This window comes from Neofelis nebulosa, chromosome 8 (assembly GCF_028018385.1).
Source record: "Neofelis nebulosa isolate mNeoNeb1 chromosome 8, mNeoNeb1.pri, whole genome shotgun sequence".
NCBI classification, from domain to species: Eukaryota; Metazoa; Chordata; class Mammalia; order Carnivora; family Felidae; genus Neofelis; species Neofelis nebulosa.
In genome coordinates, this window is record NC_080789.1 from 142430372 (window position 1) to 142446732 (window position 16361).

A 16361-nucleotide genomic window follows, 5' to 3' on the forward strand; every position below is an offset into this window, starting at 1 on the left:
TTGTCTCACTCTATCTCTCAAAAAAAAAAAAACCAGCTTGAGAAGCTGACAGGCCGTGCCCTGATTGTCACGGGCACACGTGCTGTAGCCGTGGACAGTAGAGGCAGCCCTGTCTGCAGCGCGTCTTAGACTCCCCGGACGGCTCATGTTTTTGTGGCTATATAATCTTTGAAAGGGATTGAAGGAATTGATGGAGTGTTACTAATCCCTTCTTTACGTATTGGTTGTTTCCTTTAAATGTTTGGAGTTGTAATGGCTCCTCAAAGCACTTGGGAGCCACGACTGCTCTGTGCGGCAGGACATTTTCTCCCTCCAGGGCGAGCCCAGGTCCAGTGAGGCGGCCAGAATGCTGCAGAGGCAAGGATACAGTGCGACCAGAGCCTGGTCTCCTGGGGTGGGAGTAGGCCCTATTCACCCATGGAATCTCCTAAGTCACGCCTGTAAGGTGTTTGCATGACTGAAGGTATTAAACCCACTACCCGCCAGCCATTCGCATGAGCTCACAAAGGAATACGTGAGAGTAGCTGTGTCAGGAAGCAGATGTAAACGAGCTTAGCTGTGCCCTTTCCCACCTCTACCTGGAGTAGGTTCTGTTTGGTGAAAGTGAGGGTTTGCCCTGCAAGAAAGGGGACCATGCAAATGTAAAGTGTGGTACCTTTGTCATTTTGGTTTGTTTCCTCTCTTTGACATGAAGCTGGAAAGAAGCAGGTTAGCTGGCACATCTTGTTAGTCTTTATGCTTTTTTTTTTTTAAAAAAAGGAAGATATACAGAATTATTTAGTTGCCAAGTAAGGTAACACAAAATACCAGGAAAAAGTTTCACTATCTATAATTTATTTTTTTTTAAATTTTTTTTTTTTCAACGTTTTTTTTTTTTTATTTATTTTGGGACAGAGAAAGCCAGAGCATGAACGGGGGAGGGGCAGAAAGAGAGGGAGACACAGAATCGGAAACAGGCTCCAGGCTCCGAGCCATCAGCCCAGAGCCTGACGCGGGGCTCGAACTCACGGACCGCGAGATCGTGACCTGGCTGAAGTCGGACGCTTAACCGACTGCGCCATCCAGGCGCCCCTCACTATCTATAATTTAGATCACTGAGATTTCAGGGTATTTTCTTCTGAATTGGCATCCTGTAGCTTTAGGAACCTATTTTTATTCATCTTTTACTATCTTGGTCCTAACATGGAAGCTGGTAATGAAATCCTCGGTTTGAGGCAGGATCACTCACTGCATTTCCACCCTAAAACTTCAGGGGAGTAACAACAGGGTGCAGTGTGTGTATCTGGGATGACTAGCCCTTGTCTTTCTGCATGAAGGGAATCTGGAAGCAGCTCTGACCTTGGCTGTGGGAGCACAGACCATCATCCTGCTGATAGCTGTTCTCGTGTGTTCAAGTGTGGGCTGTATCTTCTCCACAGCATGTGAACAAATTTCTGCCCAGTGGTGATTTGACAATGATTTCCATATGTCACAGAGACTTGGGGATAAATATTCTCTGTTGTTCACCCTTACTCTGGACACTGGACAGGCACGCTCTAGTGGGGAAGGCTGGGGTACTCCATCTGTAAACTACAGGGAGTTGAAGGGGAGGTCTTTCCATGAATTCTTTCCTTTTTTAAAAAAATTTTTTTAATGTTTATTCATTTCTGAGAGAGAGAGAGAGAACGAGAATGGGAGGGACAGAAAAAGAGGGAGATACAGAATCCAAAGCAGGCTCCAGGCTCTGAGCTGCCGCACAGTGCCCGATGTGGGGCTCAAACTCACGAACCGTGAGATCATGACCTGTGCCGAAGTCAGACGCCCAACCAACTGAGCCACCCAGGTGCCCCTCCGTGCAGTTGTTTCTTAGCTCACAAAGGTAGGCCAATTTTACCTATTACCCCCAAATAGAAGGAAGTTGCCATGTTCAAGTAGTATGATCAGGAAGCTGTAGTTTAATTCTTGGGTGAAATAATCACTATGTCAATATGCCTTTTGACTTGGCTTTGAAATCAGAATGACATGGAACTTTAGGCTAAGTCCCTGTGATGGGTCCAGACATAAGCTGTTATAGCTACAGAGTTTATCAGGTGTGTGAGAATCTTTATGAAAACCTTGGCGGGGGGGGGGGGGGCGGGGTGGGTGAGAATGGACAGGAAGATTCTTCTCAAAAGGAATTCAAAAGTGTTAGCAATGCCACCTAATTTTCTGTAGAAGGTCCATCAAAGTGTGGCTCCTTTTCCAGTTTAACAGGAGGTTAAGAGCTGGAGAAATACTTCTGAATGTTGCTGAAATTGCGTTTTCTCTTTCACCTTGTGTGTAAACTGTGGGTTTCCAGGTGGTTGCTGGGGGCTCGCGGGGGTAGTCAGGTGGTGCCGTGAGTGGGGGACACCTAGTGGTTTTCTTCAGGCTGGTACACTGCATGCCTTGTAGCCTGTGATGCTGTCTCTACTTTTCGTAGGAATTCTGTCTTGTTTTTAAGATTAACATATAGTAAAACTAACTCTCTGGTGCCCAGATCTGTGCGTTTCATGGTGCTTATTTCGCAAGCTTTTGTTCCACCCTTTTGACATGTCTGTTCATGTCTTTGCCAGGCTCTTAATCAGGATGCTGTCTGTCCTTTGTTAGAGGTGTGGTTTGAAAATATTTTCTCCCAGTCACTAGCTTAGTGTTCATTCTCTGAAGAGTGCCTTTTTCAGAACAAATTTTTAAATTTTGATGAAGTCCACTTCATTATTTTTTTATGGCTCATATTCTTTGTTTAACCCAAAGTTATGTGGATTCTCCCCTGTGTTCTCTTCTAAAATTTTAGTTTTGTTAATACATTTAGCTCTGTCATCTATTTTGAGTTATTTGAGGGTTAGGTTGAGATGACGATGATTCTTTTTTTTGCATATAGATACCAGTTACTCCAGCCATGTTGAAAAGACCATCCTTTCCCTATTTAATTCATTTTGCACCCTTGTCAAAAAGCATTTAGATGTGTGTGTGGTCACATTGTTTTGATTTTTGTAAGTTTGTGATAAATCTTAAATATGGTAGCATGAAACCTCCAACTTTATTCTCATTTTTTTGCTATTCTGGTTTCTTTGACTTTTCATATATCTTGTAGAATGGGGTATATCTAAAAGAATTCTGCTAGGATTTTAGTTTGATCATGTTAAATGTATCCATTAATTTGGAGAGAACTGGCATCTTTATGTTCATGGACATGGTATGTCTCTTAATTTGTATGGATCTTCTCTGATTTCTTTCTTCACTGTTTCATACTTGTCAGCATACAGATTCTGTAAAAATCCTACAGATCCTATACACGTTTTGGATGTTTTGTTAGGTTTGTACCTAAGTACTTCTCATTTGTATAGCTACTATAAATGATATGTGAAGGTAAAATGTTTTTAAAAATTTAGTCCCAGATACTCATTATTAGTGTATATTAATATGATTTGATTTTGTATGTTGTGACCTTGCTAAAGTCAGTTAGTAGGTCTAGCAGTTAATTTTATGGATTCCTTGGGATTTTCTTTGTAGGCTTTTGGTTGTTTCTGTTTTCAGTTTCTCTGATTTCTGCCCTTTGTTATTTCTTTCCCTTCACTTGCTTTGGATCCCCCACCCCCAACTTTCTTAAGGTAGAAGAAGGGTAGATTAGTGATTTCAGACCTTTCTTTTCAGATAAGAACTTTTACTTTTTTTTTTTTTTCAACGTTTTTTATTTATTTTTGGGACAGAGAGAGACAGAGCATGAACGGGGGAGGGGCAGAGAGAGAGGGAGACACAGAATCGGAAGCAGGCTCCAGGCTCCGAGCCATCGGCCCAGAGCCTGACGCGGGGCTCGAACTCACGGACTGCGAGATCGTGACCTGGCTGAAGTCGGACGCTCAACCGACTGCGCCACCCAGGCGCCCCTCAGATAAGAACTTTTAATGCCATAAGTGTACTAATCACTATTTTGGCTATATTCCAGAAATTTTGGTTTCCATTTTTGTTCAGTGGGAAATATCTTTGACTCTCATTTGAGAGGTCAAGGTACTTTTGTGTAGTTCATCCAAATCTCATTTTGGCTAGCGATCACGATTAGGATTTGTGCAGGTTTATTTCCAGCATTCCCGCCTGATATTCTCATGGTCTGTGCCTTGACCGGCCACTAACAGCAGTGGAGCTTGTCAGGGAGGTTGGCTGATGTGTGGAGTGTTGGTGATGTAAAAGTCATTACCGTGTGGGAGTTTGAACTTGAGTGCCATGACGACAGGGATGACAGGGGTCTTCTGGTTTGTATTCTGCTGTTGCCTCATACCAGGACCAGGGCTCGGCACGCAGCAGGCACGTGAGGCTTTTTATGTGTTTGGCGTTGTGCTTCTTACGCATTGATCAAGTGTAATTTCACTTTTGTACTTACTCACCCTGGTCTCTGGGCTTATGTCAGCTGCTTTGCTCTGGAAGCTATTTTGCAACATGACCATGTTTTCAAGCCAGTTTTTTTTTTTTTAATGTTTATTTCTGAGACAGAGAAACAGAGCATGAGCAGGGGAGGGGCAGAGAGAGAGGGAGACACAGACTCAGAAGTAGGCTCCAGGCTCTGAGCTGTCAGCACAGAGCCTGACGTGGGGCTTGAACTCACAAACTGCGAGATCATGACCTGAGCTGAAGTTGGACGCTTAACCTACTGAGCCACCCAGGCGCCCCTCAAGCCATTTTATATGTTGATTTAAGCTTTAGTTACTTGTTATTTTTTCTTATTTTATGTAAAAGTTGTTTTTTTTTTTTTTTCTATTTTGTCATTCTGTGTGCTCATCTTTCCTCTATTGGGATGTATGGTGCCAGTGTCTGTTATTTTGTAAAGATTAAAAAGTTACCTTTAATCATGTGTGTAGTCAAATATCCAGCAGAGGTTTGTTGATTCCAGCAGTAAAGCAGAGACCTCAAACAGTGCATCATCAGGTACAGGATTGTATACATTATGCTTTATTATTGGCCTTTTGAATAAAATGTATTATTAATAATTGCCACTTGATCCAAGTTGGGCAGAATGTTTAAAAAGCACAGTGTTTCCGTGAGTAAAAAGTTTATATTTTCATGTTTCTTTTTAAGGAGGTAGTGGTTCATCAGAGTTTTATCATGCACACATTAGGTGCTGGGGCTGTGCAGATGTTTTATTCCCAACAGTTCAGAATAGTTTTGTTCGCAGGTGGATTTGTGCACCTCAGCATGTTTTCTGGAGGGACTCTCATAGGTCATCGGTCTCACAAAAAGTATACATCTTTTTTAATGATTACATAAATTTATCCAAATAACTAGTTTATCACACGTGTCTCCTGGCATATCTGCCCTCTCCTTTTTCCTCTCTGCCTCCAAAATCCTTGAAATTAACAGCAAGACTTTACAGGACTGAGCCATTATTTTAGAAAGCAGGATTAAAAATATATATACAATTTGAAGATAAAATGATTTAAAAAATCTTGACATATTCTGTCTCTTGACCCCAACAAGAGGGCCATCATACTTACCCATTCTTATTTCCCATTACTCGGCCAGATGGGGCAATTTAAGAACGTCATTAGAATCATTAACTTAGTCACTACTTTATTTCCACCTTTAAAAAGTTTCAAAAACTTTTATCTTCGGTCCAGCAAACATTTAGTGATGGGGCCATGTCTCTCTCATGTACCATCCCCTACCAACTGCTTGGCACATAGTAGGTATTAATACGTGTTTGCTGGACGAATGAATGAGTGAATGGTCATAAAACTCCGGACCCTCTGATGGCATTAGGAAATTCCGAGCTCAGGTGCATGCCAAAGCTTCAGTGTTACTTTGCTGCTGTTTTAGGTGGGATGCCCTACTGAGCTGTAGATTTCTGCATTTCCTGAAGGTCAGAGTGACTCCTTGGTGCTGTTTTATTCAGTCTGAGAGAAGGGGGCGGGTGATGGGGCTCCTTATTTCTAGGGAGGAAAACTGGGCTTGCATCACCATGCCTGATGTGTGGTGCTCACCAGCATCTCCACGCTCCCTGAAGTGCTCCTGGGGCCTGCAGGTGGGGCGGGTAGGTGTGCTGCAGGGAGTGAGTGTGAGCTCACTTTGGGCCCTAACCTCTGACCCATGGGCAGGTAGCTGTGAGGGGAAGTAGGCCCCTGTGTGTGGATATGCAGAAGAGGGCATCACCCAGCCCAAATGTCCTATGAAAGTCTTTAGGTGGCCTCACTTGCTGGCAGGTCCCCAGTTGTGTTCCCTGAGTCTGAACCTACTTGGGTCCTTTGTGCCCCAAGAGCCCACCTGAGTTGAGAGCTGGCCACTCTCCAGCCATGGCAGTGTCCAGTCCCAGGCCACCCCTTAGGTCATTTTAAGCTTTAGGGGTTAACGTATCAATGATTTCTTTAGGATGACAGTGACACTTAGAGAATGACATCTGGACGTTGAAGGTGTCCTTGGGACAAGTACTCATTAAATCCCAACAGCCCAGAAAGCAACACAGCTACATAAGCATGCCAAATTAATTTTTGACCAAGGAGCGAAAGCAATTCATTGGGGGAAGGATAAGCTTCTCCAGAATCATGTTGGAACAGTTGGATGTCCGTAAGAAAAAAAATCTAGATCTGAATCCCACACTTACACAAAAATCTGCTTAAGGATCATAGATGTGAGTGTAAAATGTGAACCTGTGAAACTTATAGCAAAAAATCATAGAAGATCTTCAAGATTTAGGCTTAGGCAAACAGGTTGTAGACTTGAATCTACAAGCACAGTCCCTTCAAAAATTAAGAGAGAAATATTGGTGAATTGGATTTCACGAAAATTAAAACCTGCTCTGTGAAAGAGGGTGGACAGACCAGGTACAGATGTGGATAGTATGTGCAACCCACATGCTCAACAACAGACTGGCATTCACAATACATAAAGAACTTTCCGAATTCAACAATATCACTAGAAATCCAGTGAGAAAACAGGCTAAAGACATGTACAGACACTTCACTAGAGAGGATGTGCATATGGAAAAAAAAAAAACACGAAAACAGGCTCGGTATCATTGGCTGTTAGAGAAAAGCAAAGTAAAACCATTTTGAGATGCTGCTGCCTTCCCATCAGACTGGCCCAAGTAAAAACAGCAGTGGCACCCAACAGGGTATGCAGTAGCTGTCTTTGGGGACCCTGCTTGGAACCTGTTTCCGTGTTGCCTTGGGTCTCTTTGGCAGGGCACAGGTGGTCAGGTCGCTCACCTCTCTGTGAGCTTCCTCTCGTGACGCTGTGTTGGGGCAGACCAGGCGTCCTCTCAGATTGCTTTGCCTTGTTGGTATTGCCACAAAAACAGCCGAGCAGACTACCATAGCTGTGGGGACCCTCAGTGGAGCTGTTTAAATGATTCCAGTAACACTTAAGACCAAACTCTAGGTGAGTGAGGGTGTGTTTATGAAACAGGGAGATAGTACTTTTATGTTTGTGGAAAACTAGGACAGCCTCTCTTTTGGATCCTTTTCTGCTGGCATTCCCGTAACTGATGTGTATAAATAATGGTTCTGAGTTTTGTTTCAGGGACACGATTTTCTGGGTGTTGGGGTTTCTGCACTAGAATGAACTTTTGTATCTACTAATGGGCCTGTTTTCCTCCTGTTGTCTCAGTATGAAGCCTTTGGTAGACTCCATAGTTTTCTCGTTCTCCTTTGGTGCCCATGTAGCCCTTTCCGACCAGGCACCGAGGGGTGGAGTTCATAACCACTGCCGGTGCTTGGCCCACACGCCCCGCCTTTGCTGCCTGCTGTGTGCTTGCCATGGGCCACGCCTGAGACCGTCCTGGTCCTAGGAGTGACACGGACATTGTTGGTTCTGTTTGCCCTCTTTCCACTTCTGCAGAAGGTGTGGACACATTTCATGGTGGGACAGTGAGGGAGCTTCAGAGGATGGGCACCTGACGGTCCTGGGTGGTGCCTTCGGCGGGCCTGTGGGCAAGTGCGGTAGCCAGGTCAGGCCACCCCTTCACTGGAAGATGAGCAGGAGGATGGTTACGGGAACTCTGAAGTATAAATGCCTTTATTTGTAAGGTGCCCAGGAAGATCCCGAATCATGAGACAGCCCGTACCCGTCCTTTTCCCTTCTGTGCTTCGTCCCCTCCCAATCCAAGGTACAGACGCTGTCCCTGTCGTTGGGCAGGAGGCTCACTCATGGGGTCTCTGGGGCTTGGATGAGAAAGGGGGGCCAGCCGGGACCCTGCCCTCAGCTCCTTCTGAATTTCTAGCTAGAAATCATGAAAAATGGTGTCCATCACCCAACCTTACCCCTTCCTGCTCTCCCACAGAGAAAGAGTCACAGCATCTAGTAAAACCTGCTTACCTGTGGGACTCAGGATCCACAAAAGTGAGTCCCATCTGGAAAGTGGGAGCAGCTGTGTTTCAGACTTCTGTGGTCTTTTCAGGAACACTGTTCTTGGGAGTGTGAGACTGTTTCCTCCTTTTCTGAGGGAAGGATCTCTGAATCTCAGAAAACACCAAGAAAGGACGCTTGTTTAATGTATTTATAGCAAGTGATCACAGCAAGTTAAATGTTCTGGACTGACCGGGCAGGAGGGAGGCCTTGCAGCCAGAGAACAAAGCAGCCTCACACTTACAAAGTCTCCCTCACCTGCACAGCAGACCTACAGCATCCTAAGAATTTGACAGGTTCTTTTGGGATTCTTGAAGAGCCCTGGTGTCCTGTCTGGCTGGGGGCGGGGGTGCTGGTACAGGGCCCCCTTTACACCGGCAGCTTGGTTGCATGTCTGCTGCGGGGCTGGGCAGACGCCTCCTGTGTGGTTTGGAATAGAACGGACTTCCAATGGGTTATTTTCTTTAAACCTTCATGCAGTTGGAGTTCCTGACAAACCAAAAAAGGCAGCTACAGGGGCCACATGATAATATTTAACAACAAAAAGTAAAACCTTAAGTGATAATATCTGAGACGTTATTGGCTAGGATTAGGATTTTATCACAGTGGCACATTTATGATATTTGTCTTTCTGGTCATGGCATTAGCTGAATGCCTTATGGAAGTTTCTGGTCATTCACATAAACATAAAAATACCAATTGTGTTAATTGGTAGTTCTTCAGAGTCTTTTCCCATCATACTGAGTGTTTAAATGGGCCTTGGTGATTTTGCATTCATACCGAAGGGACTGTCTTCACCCCAATCACCTTACTTAAAATGCCCTATGGAATTCAAGTTTCTGAACTTTACACTGGAAGTGTGGCTTCCATCTTAGAAAACTTGGGGGCAGTGAAAGCAGCCCTGCATCTAGATGGCGTCAGAGGAAGCGTCGTGGCTGTGGGGTGTGTGTTGGCAGGACATGGGGCCACACTCTGTGAGGATGTACAGGCCCCGCCAGGGGGCTTGGTGTCCACCCTGAGTGCGGTGACCAGCCTTCCATGTGCTGAGTACTGCGGTCCCATGGCCGTGTTGCCCTTTTAGTGAGGACAGGCACTGGGCTGGAGGTCATGGGCTGCAAGTGGCTGTCCAGACGATGTGGGACTGTTGGCCCAGGTAGCGGTATCAGGGAGAGAGGAGAAGCAAGTGGACGTTTTAGAGGGCGTGATGTTGCGTTTCCTCAGTGTTTCTGCTTCTGTAAACGGCCTTTGGCCTCCTCTCCTGGGAGGGTCCTTTTATGGCTGCCTGCTGCCTGTTGGCCGCATGCTAGTGAGCTGAGCAGGTGCTTGGAGGTCTTCCGGGGTGGGAACGCTGCCTGGGCACCCCAGTGTCCCTCACAGTATGAACGGGTCACAGATCACAGAAAGCATTTGTGGGGCTGAAAGTACCTTCTCCCGTCTACTGGTGCTCACTGAGACCTTTCCCGTCCCTTGTATTTGACCTTTTCCACTGCAGTAGAAGGTAGTAGGTATTATTTTTTTTAATTTTTTTAATCTTTATTTTTTAGAGAGAGATTGTGTGTGTGTGGGGGCGGGGAGGGGCATAGAGAGAGGGAGACACAGAATCCAAACCAGGCTCCAGGCTCTGAGCTGTCAGCACAGAGCCCAACATAGGGCTCGAACCCACAAACCGTGAGATCATGACCTGAGCTGAAGTCGGACACCCAGCCGACTGCACCACCTAGGTGCCCCGAAGGTAGTAGATATTATTACCGGTATTTTATAAAAGAGAGGTGAGGCCTGGAGAAGTAAACTGACCCTGCAGGGCCCCCAGCTGTGTTCAGGGACAGAAGGGGTCCCGGGTCTGTGTGCTCCCACCACCTTGGACAGGCGGGTGCAAGCACGGACGCCGCAGTCTCTTTCTGCAGAAAGAAAAGCTCAGCACAGAGTGGCTGACACGCCTCCAGCAGCCAGGCCGGGGGGAGAGTGCCTTCCAGGGTGCTCCTGATACCTTATAAAGCCATCGGCCTAGGAGAGGGATGTTAGGAAGGTTCCTGACAGCTGTAAAATTCCAAACATGGGAATGATTGCTTTGTTACATAAGCATTCGTTCCAGCTTCAGATGAAGAATCAAAGTCCTAATGCTGGGAATGGAAACCATCCCATTAGGCTGGTCTGTTTACTCTGATCCCAGCCTGGCTCTGTGGCCTGAGTTTCACTCCTAGGGAGCATCCTGTCACCTTGAGATGTCTTGGTGGTCCAGGCTCCCCCTTCCCAGCCAGGCATCACAGGGCCAGTGGCTCTGCACAGACCCTCGTGGGGCCTGAGTGTATGGTGCGAGGCTGGGTCGGAAAGATGGGGGCCTGCAGTGTCTCCTTCAGCCCTGCATTTGCTTGGCTTCTTTTCTTTTTTTTGTAATTTTTTTTTTTTTTTACGTTTATTTTTGAGACAGAGAGAAACAGAGCATGAACGGGGGAGGGGCAGAGAGAGAGGGAGACACAGAATCTGAAACAGGCTCCAGGCTCTGAGCCATCAGCACAGAGCCCGACACGGGGCTGGAACTCACGGACCGTGAGATCGTGACCTGAGCCAAAGTCGGATGCTTAACCGACTGAGCCACCCAGGTGCCCCTGCTCGGCTTCTTTTCAAGGACTTGGGGGTTCAAGGAAACTCTGGGCTACGATGGTAATAAGAGGATGCTTCCTTTGGGGAAGGTGAGAAAGGTCTCTGCTCAGTGTTGCTCAGCTATGTATTGGTAGTTTTGCCTTACTTGGCTTTTAGTTTTAGGTTTAGAACTTGTCTGCAAATCTTTTTTTTTTTTTTTTTTTTTTTTTTTTTGGTAACGAAAGACATAACTTCAATTTCTTATGAAACTTTAAGTTTTATTGAGCTTCTTGGAGGATGACAATATGGAAATTTTTGATAAAGTGGGAAGTATTTCAAAAGATCGGTTGCATTTTCTTCTCACTGAGAAAGGATGATTTCTGCACTTTTGTGTCCTGTGTTCTTACTCCTGAAAGGAAAAAGGCGTTACGTGGACAGGTGTCTTCAACACAGGAGTATGGAAGTATGCCGTTTGGATTTTATGTGGCAAATACTTGAGCAAGGGTTGGTGTGGCAGGAAGGAGTGGCTCCTCCCAGGGTGGCCCTTCTACTCAGAGTCACAGTTTTACCCTGAAGGCTGCATGCTCACCACAGACAGATCCAGGGTGAGGAGGAGAGAGGAGTGCCCATGGAGCCTTCAGCCTGGATGATGAGAGAAGGAGAAGCATGTTTTCACGGTGGTGTTACATCATGACACGGATTGTCAATCAGCTTTGGGCAGAGACTGGGGAGGCGTCCTGGGAGGACGGAGTCGTGTGTGAAACCAGCCAGCTCGTGCCATCCTGTGTACCCCTTCATCCTTTTTCCTTCCATCGCTCCATCCATCCTCCTTTCATTGGTCAATCATCTCTCTCCTCTTTCTCCAACTTCCGTGTCTTTGTTACTGTATCAGCGCAGAAAACCTCACTGGCAGAACGTAAGAGCCCCTGGCGAGAAAATCTGCCTGTATAAACTCACAGTGAGAGGTGGCTACAGATTGATGCTAAAGTAGTTGCAGAGTTCAAAGTAACTGGACTTTCTCCATGGAAAAGCGGCAACGTTTTTAGCCCTGATGCTTGGGGCGCCTGAATGACCCTGGGCCCTTGGCACAGATACTGGATCCTTTCGGGGAACACACACTGAAGCTGTTGTCTCAGACACCCTAATAATGGAGTCATTGAGCATCCCTCTCTGCCTCTTCCCCAAATGATCCCCAAACAGTTAAATAATCACCCTCTGTGTGCCCCGATGATGAGCACAGACTCTGTCCAGCTGTTTATTGGAAGTCACTCTGTGACATTCCAGTGCCGGCTTGTGTGACTAAACCCACTGACACACGGTGCCTGTTTGTGAAACGGTGGGTCTGGGGCTCAGCAATGTAGGATGCTAGTCCTGACGGCATTGCCCGTATTCTGAGGGAGTCACTTGTGTGTGTGACAGGAGTAAGCTGGCAGCAGCTGTCCAAGGCCTCGTGAGGAAAGCACTACCATGACTTGTGCAGAGTTCTCTGCGGCTGGAGCCCAAGGCCAGGATGGTCCTGCGGGGGGGGGGGGGGGTTGGGGGGGGGGGTTGGGGGGGCATGTCGTGGACAGGTGGCCAGAACGCTGACCACGTCCGTGTTGGCTGGAGTGGACGGTTTCAGGTGTGGCTTCGGTGGGAAGTTGTTTGGGATTTGGTCAGAGTTTGTTTTCTTAGATCTGGGGACCTGGGCCAGAAACAGGAGCACCATTTGCCTGTCAAATCAGTAGTTCTAAGGATTAAAGGCTCTTTGGGACGCGTGGGACAGGGGCTGTGGAAACTTGTCTGTCGTGGTAAATCCCTCTGGTGTGGGCCGTGCGGTCCGGGCTGTGGTGCACACAGGGGGTGCGGCTGTGTGCCAGGAAAGCGTTGTGTGCAAAAACAGTCTGCAAGCTGGATTTGTAGTTTGCCGCCCCCTCATTTAGATGAAGTTATTTAATAAAAAGTGTCTCTCTTTCCATGCCTGTAGGTTTTAAGAGCTGGTAGCAACCTGGGGTCTCTGAGAGTGGTATCTGGAATCCCCTGTGAGCCCGGTGCTTGCGAGCATGATTTCATAGTGGGGCTGGAGCGAATCACCTGCTCAGAAGCACTGACTCCTCCCACCATCCAGCCCCTTCTGAGCCAGGCCAGGAACGTGGGTAGAGATGCTCTGGAGAACAACACTGACGTCTTCTGACTTCATGAAGAGTGAAGAGTGTGTTTTCATTTGGAAAGGGCTTATTTTCCTTGAGGTCTAAAGTCTTAATAATGGGAGCTTCCTGAAGTAACACAGAGTTAAAACTGAGTTTCCTTGTGGTTGGTCTCTGCTGACAATTAGGTGCAGACTTCCTTCCCCCACACATAGATGTTCATCTGAGAAGTTTTTGAAACTTGAGCTGAATTTTGTGTACGGAACACACCATGAAAGGTGCTGGCCTACCCTGCTGGGACTCAGGTGTAGGACCCTGCAGAGTACAGGTAAACGGCAGGTGTCTACCTCATGCTCAGGAGGCTGTGTGTGCTGTGGTCCCAGCCGTACACCTCACCTGTGCCTTCCTCTTCCTGTCCCTGATTTCATCTCCCCTCCCCTCCCCTCCCTTGCAGGGAGCAGATGGGCTCTGAGTCCGGGAAAGGCTGACATGAGCCACGGCGGATGCAGGAGCCGTAAATTACAAGGGAACTGGCTTCCTCGATAGCGTTCTTTTCAGAGAACGTTGGGGAAGCATGCGTGGTGAGGGACAGCGAACCCAGGGGCTGAGAGAAGGCGGTGGTGATCCTGCTGTCCTGTCATCTGTCATCTAAGGTGGGGGGGCTCCTCCTTGTCTGTGAGCAGGACTGGGAGCTTCAACCGTCCCCTGGGGCTTGACTGCTTTTCTTATTCTGCCCTCAGGCAGATTGATGTGAAGCAGCCTGGAGGGCCTGGTTCCCCATGGGCCACCCTCCCCCTCCTCGGCCGCTGTGGTCCTACCTTGACCACACAGCTTCCAGGCATCGCTGGGATTCCTTCTGCAGATTGGTTTTATCCCGTTTTTCCAAAGCCATATGGCTCCTTGCCTTCAATGTTTGTTTTTTTTTAAGTTTATTTATTGATTTTGAGAGAGTGAGTGCTTGGGCACACAAGCAGGGGAGGGACAGAGAGAGGGAGAAAAGGAGAGAGAGAATCCCAAGCAGCACTGTCAGCCCAAAGCTTGATTCGTGGCTCCAACTCCAGAACCGCGAGATCATGACCTGAGTCGAAATCAAGTGTCAGATGCTTAACTGACTGAGCCACGCTGGTGCCCCTTGTCTTTAATGTTAAGAGTCGTGGTAGTCGTGGGCAGAAATCAGAAGGCATGGCCGATGACTGCCACTTCTCAGCCAGTACCCTAATTCGGTAACTTACTCTGTTTTCCTGGTAAATCACAAACATGCTCCAGAGTGTGTATGTGCACACAGGATGTTTTGGTTGTTGAGATTTTAGACAGCCTTTTAAAACGGGGGACCTGATGGAGCGTCTCCAGAAGCAACTGAGCAGACTTGGTGCTTAACTGTGTTATGTGTGCAGCCATAGCACATACACCTAAGGGCTGCAGACCGTCTGTGTGTCGACAGTGGCCGCTGACACGCCGTCAGCATCAGAAGTGCTCATCGTGGGTGGTGGGATACGTTTTCCAGAAACTTTGGTTGTTTAAAAACTAGGTGTGTGTTTCACCTGGCACACGGCCTGCAAAGTGAGCTGTGAGTTTGTCGGGTTGGTCACGGGCAGTCTTTATACAGGGTGCTTGTGGTTTGCTCAGATTCGGTGAGCATATGTCACTAGGAAAAGCAAATTCACCAATTTGTGTATGACTCATAACTTCTCATTTGCTGTATTTTTATTAAAACTTGAGTTTTTAAGCTCTTCTGGGAATGATGGCTTGTTCTGAATATTAGGAAAAAAATCACAAAACGTTCAGGGGCAAACCCAGCATTTTGTGTGTGTTAGTGCTTCCACTCTGTCCTTGGTACTCCGCATTTGGGGAAAAGGTCAGCATGGTGAGCCCCCCTGCTCTTCTGTGTGTGAACCTGTGGCTTTAAAATTTTAATTTATGCTTTAAGGATAAGCATCTTGCTTGCATACTTTGGATTTTTGTAGGTCCCACATTTTCTTGCTCTGTTTTATTTCATGTTTCATCTGGTCTGAGTCACTTATTTCATAAACACCCTAGCAGTTGAGTGTCTGTGGGACCAACAAGCAGGTCAGTCAGTGGAGGAAAATACTAATCAGCAATGGTTTTGGTGGACATCTATCCCCAGCGTAGATGCCTGCAGTTTCCTGTTGGTTAAGCTATTGGGAGCCAGGTAGACTAGGGGCCTTTCTGCTCGGCCCATGTGAATAAAGTCACAAGACTCACTCTGGGTCCAGTCAGAGCCGGAACCTTGTGAGGAGGGTCTGGGACAAATGTGAGCCTAGCGAGGATTTTTATGTGTCTTAGATGACTCTGTGAGGGTGGGGAGGGCCAAGGTGAATGACATATGGTGCTTTCTCCTTTGAAATATAAGTACAAGGCAAACAAGACACAAAGGAGGTAACTTGCGATGTCTTAGAGTCCATTGAGTGACCCACTCGTCACTGAGACCATGCTGAATGCCTCTTTCCTTCTCTTACAGGTGACATCACCCAAAAAGGATATGAAAAGAAGAGGTCAAAACTAATTGGAGCCTACCTGCCCCAGCCTCCGAGTACGTACCTTCCATGAGTACATAAAGCGTCTAATTTTAAGAGTTAAGTGTGACATGAGAGAGAAACTTCTGAGTGCAGACCCTTCCTCTAGCCCAACTTGCACGGAAGTCACACTTCTGATGTGCGGGCCACGTCAAACTCTTCTGTGTGGTTGCTCATGTTTTGTGGATACAGGGGGGCACACGTGACTTTTCTATAAATGTGTGCAATAAATTTAGTAGGTATTTCATCTGTAGAAGGCAAGAATATGTTGATTACTCTAAAATGCTTATTGTAACCATAAAAATACGAACATTATGATGTAAACATAACTTTTGGTTTAGTGAGTTAAAAATTATTGCTATTGATTATAGTTTATATTAAGCCAAGGTTTTTGTTGGTTCACAGGGGGGCAGATCTAGAATCTAGAAACTGAATAACATCCTGCCTGGGATTATGAAATGGTAAAGGGTGGGTGTGTTCTGAAATGTGATTGTAAAATGCTGTGGATCTCCCCCTGAAGTACAAAGTCTGTTTCACTCAGGTGTTTCCTGTGCGGAGGTTTGTAGAATCTCTGTGCACTTGAGATGCATTCTGCACATTTCAGGGAAAAGAAAATGCTACCAGTCTGGAGTTCCAACACGTTAGTTCTGATGGAGGTGTGGTTCAGTCAGAGGTGACCTTGAAAATCGGCTAGGCTTTAGGAATGGTTCCAGGCTGACCTAAGTCCTCAAGAATAAAGGATAGCAACCTAAATCTCGAAGGTGCTTCCTGAACTCCTAGTTTTCACTGTTCA

At 46.7% G+C, this 16361-nt stretch overlaps 1 protein-coding gene across 10 annotated transcripts in view; it reads left to right on the forward strand.

Annotated features, from left to right (window-relative positions):
- The window catches only part of DIP2C (disco interacting protein 2 homolog C), a 416980-nt gene that overhangs the window by 191296 nt on the left and 209323 nt on the right, over window positions 1-16361 (forward strand). For all 10 annotated transcript variants that reach the window (XM_058682051.1, XM_058682054.1, XM_058682050.1 and 7 more), the window contains exon 2: window positions 15514-15585. In XM_058682051.1, coding sequence (XP_058538034.1) covers window positions 15514-15585 — 72 coding nt within the window. The remainder of the gene's footprint in view (window positions 1-15513; window positions 15586-16361) is intronic.